This window comes from Anastrepha ludens, chromosome 6 (assembly GCF_028408465.1).
Source record: "Anastrepha ludens isolate Willacy chromosome 6, idAnaLude1.1, whole genome shotgun sequence".
Classification (NCBI taxonomy): Eukaryota; Metazoa; Arthropoda; class Insecta; order Diptera; family Tephritidae; genus Anastrepha; species Anastrepha ludens.
Window position 1 is genome coordinate 50,444,439 of NC_071502.1, and position 11,901 is coordinate 50,456,339.

General features: G+C 37.0%; 1 protein-coding gene across 2 annotated transcripts in view; it reads left to right on the forward strand.

Annotated features, from left to right (window-relative positions):
- LOC128865979 (putative inorganic phosphate cotransporter) overlaps positions 1-8,278 on the forward strand; it is a 47,156-nt gene extending 38,878 nt beyond the window's left edge. Inside the window, exons 1-4 of one of the 2 annotated variants that reach the window (XM_054106429.1) lie at positions 858-1,210; positions 2,399-2,535; positions 4,442-5,515; positions 5,583-8,278. In XM_054106429.1, the coding sequence (XP_053962404.1) occupies positions 1,198-1,210; positions 2,399-2,535; positions 4,442-5,515; positions 5,583-5,813 (1,455 nt within the window). In that variant the 5' untranslated portion in view covers positions 858-1,197 and the 3' untranslated portion in view covers positions 5,814-8,278. Of the gene's footprint in view, positions 1-857; positions 1,211-2,398; positions 2,536-4,441; positions 5,516-5,582 lie in introns of those variants that run through there. The other variant, XM_054106428.1, reaches the window with a different exon arrangement.
- Positions 8,279-11,901: the final 3,623 nt, after the last annotated feature.

Below are 11,901 nucleotides of genomic sequence, written 5' to 3' on the forward strand. Positions count from 1 at the left end.
CACCAATGGAAGGACCAACAGGTTCTTAAGCCGACTCCGAACAGCAAATGTTTTGTTATGAGCAACTTTTTTATGGCAGGAATGCACTCGGAGATTTGTCGTTGCTTGCCCAGGGGCGATCGCTATTAGAAAAAACTTGCACTAAAGCACAGAGATTCGAACCTACGCACTCCCGAATGGTAGTCACGCACTAACTCATTCGGCTACGGCAACCGGCGGAAGATATCAGTACTGTAAAAATCTGGGATTTCCTAAAATTTCCAAAAAGTACTGTTTTTAAGAGAAATAAGGAAAAGTTTCCCATGCGGCATCACAATGAGCTGAGAGCCTGAGTGTGTCTCAAAGTGGACAACCGCTTCAACCTAACCTTACCTTAATTTATGAGCATTTCCTATAGGTTATATATTTTCTAAGTAATCTCATCTATGTATTTGAGTTAGAGACTGTGATTGAGTTCTGACTCGCTGAAAGAAATTTCGCACATTCTAGTTCAAGCGACCACACGTACATACAAGTACAGATGTTTACTTGACCGAACTGACTGACAGACTAGCTGACTCGCTGCGTGCCATCTAGACAGGCTATCCATCGCAGGCGCTCACTGTATGCAGTCATAATTAATCTGAAACGTTTGTTTATCTATGGCAAATTTGCCTGTGTGTACGTGTGTATGTATGTATGCGTACAGCTGAAGGAAGCGGTGTTCACTAATCACCAGCAAGTAGGCTTGAGTGACGGCTGCAAGTAGAAGTACACAAGCGCACAAGTGCATGCACACAATCACTCATAGTGCATGTGGATGCATACGTGTATGTGTGTATGTTGGTATGGAAGTACATGCTTCAAACGCTCGTAAGTGTCATTTAGAGTAAGAGGCACAGTGCAACTGCACGCACTTGCATACTTACTCACATGCAAACACTTCTACCTACATACACTTGCGGCTTGTTTTGTTTTATAGACGCTCGTATGGTATAGATATACACACATACGCGTATGTATGTGAGCTGTGTAGATGAAAGTGAAAACTTTCCTTTAAACACTAGACCACGCTTCGCATCTAGTCAGTCTCAATTTGTGCACGCAGCCAGCGGGACGACGTTTCGGCAATAGAAAATAAATTCATTCAAACACACAAACCAACAAGTGCATCCTTCATCCGAATTCTTCTATACAATTCATCAATTCAGTGATAACATGCAGATAAAAAGTAAGCAGTTAAAAAATATAAAATAAAGAAAAAATAATCAAAATAGTGAAAGTGCATTGCATAAAAAGAATATTTTGTTCCTAATCACTCTAGCGCATTCACTTTGCTAATCTACGCGTAATACAAAAATCGTTCAGTATTGTGAATTGAGGTTCCGGTATTCGGAGTGATCAGTCATTTGGCTAGCTTAGGCCTACTAAGTGGTCTTACAATCAACAGTTCGTTTCCAATATTTTAAAAACTACGTACAGTCATATATTTACACTGAATATACGACCGGTATCTCACGCATAGATAGACAATACATTTCTGAGCACACGAGGCTGTTTCAATAACTCCGTAAACTATAGAATAAATAGCGTTTTCATTTCGAATTTCATATTTTTCTTATCAACAATAACTTTCCAAAAAAAGCTACTCCAAAAGATGCCTAGACGCCTAATCGCATTTTCGTAAAATAAACAAAAAACGAAAATTTCGCGTGTTCATTATTCATTCAACACAATTTTTCGTGCACAAAAAATCCTGACGCAAATCAAATAAAATCTTGAAAAGAATAGTTTTGTTCGGCTAAATTTACAAAAAATATTATCCAACAGTGAAATTGTCCTGTGATCTCGCTCAAGGAGAAAAAAACTCAAAATAGTAAACGAACAGAAAACCAATAAAAATTGCCAAGTTTGGTCTGGAAAATTTAGAAATCAAAAAAGCAAAGTTTCTTCTACAGACTTATTCTGTAAAATTCAAAGTAGATTTACTTACTTTCTTCAAATCTGAAAGTTATTAAACTTTTTCCGTTACTAAATTAAATTTTATGATTTACTTAAATCTTAACCGGCTGCATTCGATCAGAAAAAACGGTTGCTGGTAGAAAATTTTGTAAAAAATACCACTTTGCTCTCTCAATTTAGGTTATGAACTGCGCATTCGCCATAATTAGACGCCTGTGGCTATTTTTCGGTTTCAAGTTTGAAGAAATGGCTCGTCGGACGAACTGTATCGAGCTGAGCGTGAGCTGATGTGGAAAAACAATTTTAGTGTTTTCCATATTCTAATGACCATCTTCGTATTGATTTCAATTTATTGATAAGCGTTCTTTACACGAGTTGAGAGCTAAATTAATTACTTATTCTAGTCATACAGTTAAACAAATTATTTATATTTTCTTTTTTTTTACTCTATTTACAGCTCCTCTTATCGGGACGCGACATATACAATGTTTCCTTTGTTTTTGTTGCTTATCAATTTGTTATGCGTTACGTGTCAACCTCAGTGTGGGTATTGTGGCAATGACAGACCAAAACTCCACGAATAGTGATCAAAAGGTAAGTGCGAATTGTGTTGAAAAGGAATTTCAGTGAAAAAGTATAAGAGTGAAAAGTATAAGAGTAAAAAGTAAAAGAGAAAGTACAATAGATAGTAAATAGGAAATGTATTCCGAATGATTTTCTCAAGATATGCTCATAGAACTACATATGTCAAATTTTTCGTAGAGAACTGCAAAGTTGCATTTAGAGGGCAGAAAAGTGAAGTTAAATTTGGTAACTAACCGAATGTCCTTCAAATGCTGTTGTGCTTATAGTGGCGTACAGTTTTCTTCTCTCATATCACATAGCTCTCAAGCATCTTATATTTTGCCCTCCAAACAACGTGTGATACCTTTTCCAAAATATAAAGGTTCCGGCAATGGATACAGGTAGAGGAGACTTATTTCCTTTGGACTTATTTCTGGAGCTTAATTTAAATATTTAACTTTTTTGCATGAAGAAACTTATAGTAGCATTTTATGACAAATAGATTTGTGGTGCATTTTAACCGCTAAATCCCTATCTTTTGAGTATTTTTGCCTCTTTCCCGCAAAAAAGACAAAACAAGCCCGACTATTGTGGAGTTAGAGGGTGAAAATGTCCCACCAAAATATTTTCAATTGTTTTTTTTTTTCATATATCTGCTGAACACATTCTTCTCCTTCTTAATTCGCGCGATAATCGCTCACGTGATTTTGGCCGAGTGTAACAAAGCGCGCCAGTCGTTTCTTTCTCGCGCTAACCGGCGCCAGTTGGATACACCAAGTGAAGCCAAGTCCTTATCCACCTGATCTTTCCAACGCAGAGGAGACCGTCCTCTTCCTCTGCTACCACCAGTTGTTACCGCATTGAATACTCTCAGAGCCGGAGCATTTGTATCCATTCCACCGACATGACCCAACCAGCGTAGCCGCTGGCTCTTTATTCGCTGCGCTATGTCTATGTGGTCGTAAAGCTCATACAGCTCATCGTTCCATCGTCTGCGATATTTGCCGTTGCCAATGTGCAAAGGCCCAAAAAACTTGCGCAGAATCTTTCTCTCACACACTCAAAGCGTTGCTTCATCGGATGTTGCCATCGTCCACGCTTCTACACCATACGTTAGGACGAGCATGATGAGAGCCTTGTAGAGTGTTAGTTTTTGTTTCGCTGAACGCATTATACTCGTATATCTAAAATGTAAGGTTCACATAGTTTCTTATACATATTTACTGCGTGGCTTCGGCCAGCCAGTATAACCTAACCGAACCAACCATAAGAATGTGCAAATTGATGAAACCTTCGTATGCCAATTTACCAGAAGTGAGAACTTTGCTCCCCCCTGAAAAAAATGGAGAGGAAACCTGCACCAGAATCCATTGTCAAAAACTTATGTTTTTTTTTTGTACAGTTTAATAAGGACTTTTCCAATGGGTCCTACTACCTGACTCCGAACGGTAGATGTTTTTTTATGAGAAGCTTGTTCATGGCAGAAATGCACTCGGAGGTTTGCTATTATCGGCCGAGGAGCGAACGCTATTACAAGAAACTTCTTCTATCAATTGGTGTTTCATGCCCGAGGTCCCGAGGTGCACTTTGGAATGGTAGTCACGCACCAACTCATTCTCAACTCAACTCATTAAATCTGAAGAATATCTTGCCAGAGAATTGTTTTGCTTAGCAAACTGCTATCGTTTTGTCTTCAGATTGACGCAGAATCGATCCAACTGAACTGCGCAATATGCGCCAGTGATCATTTCGCCATTTTTAAGCGAGTAGATGTGAATAGCAGCGCACGCATCCCTGATCGTCGTCAATAGTTGTTCGCCACACTCACCTTGATTTTCCAGCCAGTTTAATCGATCTTCCTTACAATAAAACTTTTTACAATTACAATTTGCTCTCGTAAATTAGGTTAATAATTAAATTCATTTTTCTCTTCCAGGTATACGAATGGCAGGAGGACACCAAATCATATGTGCTAAGTAGCTTCTTCTGGGGTTACATCGTTACCCAAATACCTGGTGGACACATCGCCCAAAAGTATGGCGCCAAAACGCTCCTATTGATTGGCATTACGCTCTGCTCCGCGCTTACGCTACTCACACCCTTGGCAGTTGAAATTGGTGGCTGGCAATTGCTGTTTGCCTTGCGTGTTGTACAAGGTCTGCTACAGGGTTCCGTACACCCAGCGACACATGCTATGCTAGCCAAATGGGCGCCCGTCGAAGAGCGCGGCATGCTTAGCACTTTCTGTTATTCAGGCTCCCAATTCGGCACTGTCGTTGTGTTGGCCATGAGCGGAGTAATTGCCGAGTCAGCGCTGGGCTGGCCGGGCATTTTTTACATCTCCGGCGGTTTGGGTATCGTTTGGGGTATTTTCTGGCTCATTTTCGCTGCTAGCACACCGGCCGAACATAAAACGATTTCACTGGAGGAACGTAAATACATAGAAAATTCACTGGGTCAAGTTGATTCAACACCACGTACAGTGGCGCCTACACCATGGGCGAAGATTTTCACCTCATTGCCATTCCTATCGCTGATTGTCGTCCATTGCACGCACATGTGGGGCTTCTGGACGCTGCTCACACAGATACCCAACTACATGAAGAATATTCTGGGTGTTGATATGAAGAACAGCGCGCTATTGTCATCGCTACCCTATGCCGTTATGTGTATTCTGAGCTTCTTTTTCATCTTCCTGTCAAAGGTTTTGGCGCGTTATGATAATATATCGCTGTCATTTAATCGTAAAGTCTTCAACACCATCGGCCACTGGATACCAATGATCTCGCTAATCGGACTTGGCTTTGTCACGCAAGGACATGCCGCGCTCGCAGTCGTGCTACTAACACTAACAGTAGGCATCAGTGCTGCCACTTATCTGGGCTTCCAGGTGAATCACATCGATCTGTCACCAAACTACGCCGGCACATTAATGGGCATTACCAATGGTTCAGCGAATGTGATGAGTGCGCTCGCACCGCTGGCTGTAGGACGAGTTGTCACCAATGTGGTAAGTTTGACTTAAATGATTTGCTGTCACAGCGTAGCTTTTATTAACGAAACGTATTTACTTACAGACAAATGTGGTCGAATGGCGTATCGTATTCTTCATTGCTGCCGGTTTCTACTTCATCGGCAATTTGCTTTTCATCATATTTGGCAAAACCGAAGTGCAAAGTTGGAATTCACCTGAAGATGCGTTAGCCAAGCGATTGAATGTGGTGGACGCTGAATCGCCAGCGCTGCTGCAAAATGGCGATGCGAAAAAGCCAACAATCACAGCAATCACAAAGAATGGCACGCAATAGAGCAAGCTTACGCAGACAGCGCGCTGGTCCTTTACTATGTAGTAGTTGTAGTTCATTAAGCACACAGAAGACCTCCTAGTTCATAAGCAATAGGTGTATGTTAAAGTTCTTATGAATGATTCCTGACGTGCGGGCAACGCAGCATGTTGTTGTTTCTGTTGCAATAGCATGTGTCCTGCGATAATTTTATTTATATTATTTTTTAAGCAGAATAACAATATTTGTAGATAGACGTTAGATTTTCTATATAAAAATGCGAGTAAGAGCAACACCGATATAAGGTGCTCTTGCACGCTTGTACATACAAACATATGTGGTAAATATGTAGTTAAGCTAGCAACGTACGTTAAAGGGTGCTTCCTGTGCAATAGAGCTCAATTAGTAATTTGTTTAGTCATACAAATTCTACGAGATGTCAAAAAGTTCGCACAATGGAATTTTTGTTTGGATCTACTTAGCGACTTAATACAGTTATGAATACTAAGTTTCCGTCGAATTGGTGCATTCACATTTGAATTATAGAAGAATAAAAAAATCAATCGGTAGCAGGCATCAACTAAGGGGACAATTGAATTTCGTGTCATTACTAAATTCCGCTCAAAAAAAGTGCCAAACACCACAATCTAGAAAATATATCATCTGCCTATGGGAACTCTCTCCACTCTCTTCCATCTGTAAAACAATAATTCACAAGTGGTAGGGTGTACTCAAGCACGCTAGAGGGTGAAGTGAAGGTGGTTAACGGTCAGGTCGATCGATCGAAGCGACCACCACAAATACGATTGTGGAAAAAGTAAAAACCAAAAACGTATTTTCACACCCCTTTCACTTTATTCTGCGAACTTTTTGGCCTCTCATCGTAGGTCAGTCACAGTTGAGCTTCCATTGCCAGCGCAGTGAAATTTGGCAAACAATAAAGTCATGCACACACACGCGATATTATACTTTTAATTAAATAATTAGATAAGAAAAAAAAAAACAAACAAAATATATTTTTTATGTAATTTAAACCAAATAATGACTAAGAAATTTTTAAATACATTGTGTACAGTATTTGATTAAAGTGAATGTTGAAACTTGAATTTATTTGATGAAATTATTGAACAATTGCCGAGTGTTGAACGAGAGAATGTTACCAAGTACCCTAGTACGAATGAAAGCTGATAATGCTGTTTATATTTTTCTATTATTCATAACAAATTGCAATAATAACTATTAATTCTAGAACACTTAGAAGTGGAAATGCATTTGTTGCATAATTGAATTTAACTCTTGACTGGTTGGTTTGTTTATTTGAAAAACGCAAAAATGTAATATTTTTTTTATTACATTATCTGTACTATCTCTAGATTGCGTAATACGCAAATATGCCATCAATGCACTTGAAACACTAGTGGAAAACAAAAATTATGAGTTTAATTTTTCTATAAAAGCGATTAGTCAAGTGTTTATAGAAAAACTTATGGAATCTTTAAAAAATATCTAGTAACATTAAGTAACAGTCGCCCTCATACGGGTATCTGTGATCTGTGTGCAGATACCTGGCTTACTGTAGTCATGTAGGTATGTGCATGAAGCTGTCAACCAGTGCCTAGACTTGAGTGCCTTAAGCGTTCTATATTGACAATATTTTGCCACTATTTGCAGCGGCCAAATGGAATTTTGTTTAGTACGACTTAGATTTAATAGGCTCTAAATTGTAAGTTGTTACATTGAAACAAGTTGAGTATTTGTTAAATTTTTTTAAGCTTCAATATTCTATTTTTTATGATTGAAACGAGAGATACATATGAACCATTTGTTTCGGAAGTGGTGTAAGTTAATTTTTTAATGAAATCGGAAATTATATAATTTCAATGCTAATAAATAATATAATAATAAACGGCAGTGGTGATATTTAAAAAATTCATAAACTTTGCTAAATCGCAATAATAAAAACTGAAAATTTTAAAAGTAAACCTTTTTAATGCTGAGAATGTATGGCAATACTTAATTTTTTTTTTTTTTTTTGCTTTTTGGTTAATATTTTAAAAGTGCTATATTTTGTCTTAAATGAAAGAAATGTTTACCAATTTAAAATATATTAAGTTATTTTTACAATTCTACAACTTCGAAAATGGTGTAGGTGCACTTATAACACAAAAATATTTATTCAACTAAAAAATATAATATAATTTTTAAGAATTTGCCAAATTCAAATAGTTGCATGATATTTTTCTTTACTTATATAATTATTATTATTTAAATTTTTTTCGACATTTAAACTGCTTATCTTTCAATTTCCCGAAAGAAGGAAAAATCCACTTACACCATTTTCAAAACGAACGGTTCATTAAAAACAAAAAAAACAAATTAAGTCATTTGTAAATGTATGCATAAATACAAGAAAAAAGAATAAACTTGGAATTCGAACTTATTGGAATTGAGATCCAGAAATAAATAATGATATCAAAATCATTCGAAAACAGACAAGTCTTTTAATCAAAACTTCTTTGCGACGAGAAGATGTTTACTGGGGCGGCAATTTTCAGCCTCATCTTCGACGGCCAGAATACCAGAAAGAAATCGTTGGAGCCAATGCTTTGCTTTCGTATTCGATATTGTATATTGGCTCCATAAATACTTGTAGCTGGTCATCCTGACCGTATTGGTACTGAAATACGAGGTGTGACCAAAAAATAAGGCGAATTTTCAAATTTCGCGGCCTGCGTACACTCGACTTTCGATTAGTATTATTTTTTATGTTGATACACTCGTCTCGAAGATATGTTCACTGTTTTAGCAATATAGCATCTTTAGTTTGTTTGTAAGTGGCTTAAATAAGACAAACGTTTTGCGTGTTCGGCGATTTTCTGATATCAATGGATCAAAGAAGTTGCATCAAATTTTGTGTAAAAAATGGAATTAAGTGCTCAAAACACTCTGAGTCAAAAAAATGTGTACACGTGGTACAAGCGTTTCACAGAAGGTCAAGAAGACGCCCCAGCACATCAACAACCGATGACAATGTTGAGAAAGTGAAGAAAATTGTTATGGAGAATCGTCGAATCACAAATAAAGAAGTTGCTGAGGATGTCGGCATATCGGTTGGCTCATGCCATGCAATCTTTTCGGAAATATTGCAAAATGTTCGCGAAATTGTTGAATTTCGACCAAAAACAACGTAGCATGAGTATCACTCAGGAATTGTTGAATGACGTCAACGATGAGACTGATGAGACTGGTGAATCATTTATATTAGTTCGGACCTTGCTCTCCAAAATGGCCCAAAGAGAATAATCCATCGGATTCTGGCGTCGAGCCACCAATTTGTGTGGACGTTATGAAGTTCGGGACGTTGTTTTTTTGCCATTCTTGGTTCACTCGAACTTTGTGAGACAGTGCCGAGTCTGCCATGGTCTGCCACCGAAATGTTTGTCTGTCTACGGCTTCACAGCAACCTCCAGACTTCTTTCCCGATAATATTTCGCATTTACCTTAATGACAGGCTCGATGGCAACGATTGGAGAGCGCCCATCTGCGGTTACAGCGGTCCAAGCCATTACCTGTGGCTAGTGCTGTCTCCTGGTGACCAATCGATGACTCAAATTCTCGTATAAATGGTCGGCCAAATAAGCCCTATGGTTTTGAGAGTTCACGAATTGCTCAATTTGAAAAATTGTCTCGTCAGAAAACAGAATGTTCGAAAATTTACCGCTTTCGGCCAAGCGAAGCAACTCCTACGCTCGCTCAAGTCTCACTTGATGCTGCTTTGGTGTGAGATCATGGATCTCACTTAGGATGTTGTAAGGCTTGATTTTGAGATAATTTTTTAGTATGCGGCGGATGCTACGGTCAGATATTTTCAGTTGTTTCGCCATTTGATTGAAACTTCGTCGCGGATTTCGCTCAAGTCGCTTTTTCACTTTTTGAACTATTTCACGTGACGTTGCAGTCTTTTGATGACCACCACCATGACGTTTTGCGATGCTACTAGTACCTATCATTGTAACGGGTAATGGTGCGACAAACAAAAACTTTATTTACTTTAAGGTGCTCGAGCACACGAACAATCGCTGGTTGTGATTTTCCAGCCAAATATAATGCGATCATACTATTACGTTTGAAATCCATTACTGATTTTCTTTTTTCGCGTTTACTCTCGGTAAACAATACTCTGCACTGTCATTTAGCCAACTAACCGTGCAACAGCTGCGCGAGCGGTCTGAAGTCGGTTACACTTCGAATGCCGGGACCTGTAGTTATTCAAAAACAAAACTGGATGAGTATTTTTGCGCCACCTACATAGCGTGATATGAACTTTCTTATTTATCTGCTGTAAGAATTGCGAGATCTCTATTTTTGGTAGAGAGCATAGCAAAAACTTAGGAAGATGAGCACCGCGAAAACTGAGATAGCATTAATTATTGTACATAATTAATTACTTCTCATCCGAAAAAATCGTAACAAATTTTTTAATAAATACGCTATTTAAAATTTACAACCATTTAATAGAAAATATTAGGTAATATCAACAATAAACAAATTTAAGTTAAAATATTTGATATGTTTTACGCGTTTTATTTAACCCTTACACGTTTATAGCTATTTGCAGATGGTAAGAAGGATTTTTTAGCTTTTAAAAAAGAAAATATACATTCAAATTTAAAAATATATTTTGATTTTCATTCAAATTTGAAAATATATAAATTTTCTTCCGCCAGTACCTTTGCATTAGTAAAAACACTCTCAGCTGGTTGCCAAACAAATCATAAAAGAGATTAAATTTTATATAAAATCGTACCAAAGATTCTAAAAAATTGGGTAAAAATTCAGATATTTCTCAATAAAAAACATTATTTTAGCTGAAATATACATGTATTACAAATATTTGTTATTGTAAATTCTACAAGTTAAAGATATTTGTAATTTTTTTATTTACTTATTTTTTTGTGTTGGTTTCTATTGTTTCTAATGTTACCATAAAAATTATAATTTGGCATTGCGACCCCGCTAATACGCTCAAGCAAAAAGTCTAAGCACTCAGACCAACACACACTTGACTGCCTGTCAAACTTATACCAAGGGTGCCTGTCAAAAAATAGGGATCCAAGAATAATCACGAAAATACATCAACAAATTCCTTTATTTCTATTTTTAGGTGGGGTGGTATTCCCGCAAAAAGTTATAAAATACTGCACATTTTGACAACGTGTTAGTTTTTAAGTGTTATATCGGGAGTTGTCATGCATGCTTAATTGAAGAAACATGCGCTAGTTACGTGTTTAAAATTGTGGAATATACTTCAGTTCTTATGAAATTTAAAGTTTGCCACTTACGTCGCTGGACTAAATCCAAGAAATCAATTTTAGGTATAAATAGTTTTAGAGCCACTAGGATTGTACAGTTTGGGATGTTCACGTAGTCAAACAGTTACACTTTCAAATTACTAAAAGATAAAAAATAAAATAACAAGCTAATAATACGTTCACATATATATAAGTAGATGATCTACTTAACTCAAAATCCGTAATTAAAAAGCGCGATTTCCCACACAAAATTTCTCTCCCAAAATCTGAGATTATAAAATAATCCTAGATAATAACGATACTTTTTGAAATGCAACCCTGTGTTTTCTGTGTTATCGATAACTATTATTACGAATGTAAGAAAAAACATCAAAATAAAAACTAAATGAAATGGATGCCGGCAAAGAAAACAGGTCTACAAACATACTTCTAATAAAATTTGTGTTAAATATTATTAATTATGGATTCATTTTACAGAAAAAGCGTGTGTCCATACACGTTTTATGCTCTTATTACTTATTATAAAATGTATATAGAATATCCCATGCGCATTGCTGCCATCATTTTTTGCAACCTCAGTAAACGTCACATACGAATTTCCTCGAACTGTTTATTATTAGCAGCGAATTGCGGAATTAAATTAGCTATTCCTTCTCCCTGTATTTTCTTCATATCGTTAGTAATAATTAAAGAAACCGAAGAAACAAAAAAAAAAAACCAAAATATTCCACCAAAATGATTTCTATGAAGAAAAACTTTTCAAAACAGTATTGACAGCTGATTGTAGATTTTGCAGGTAA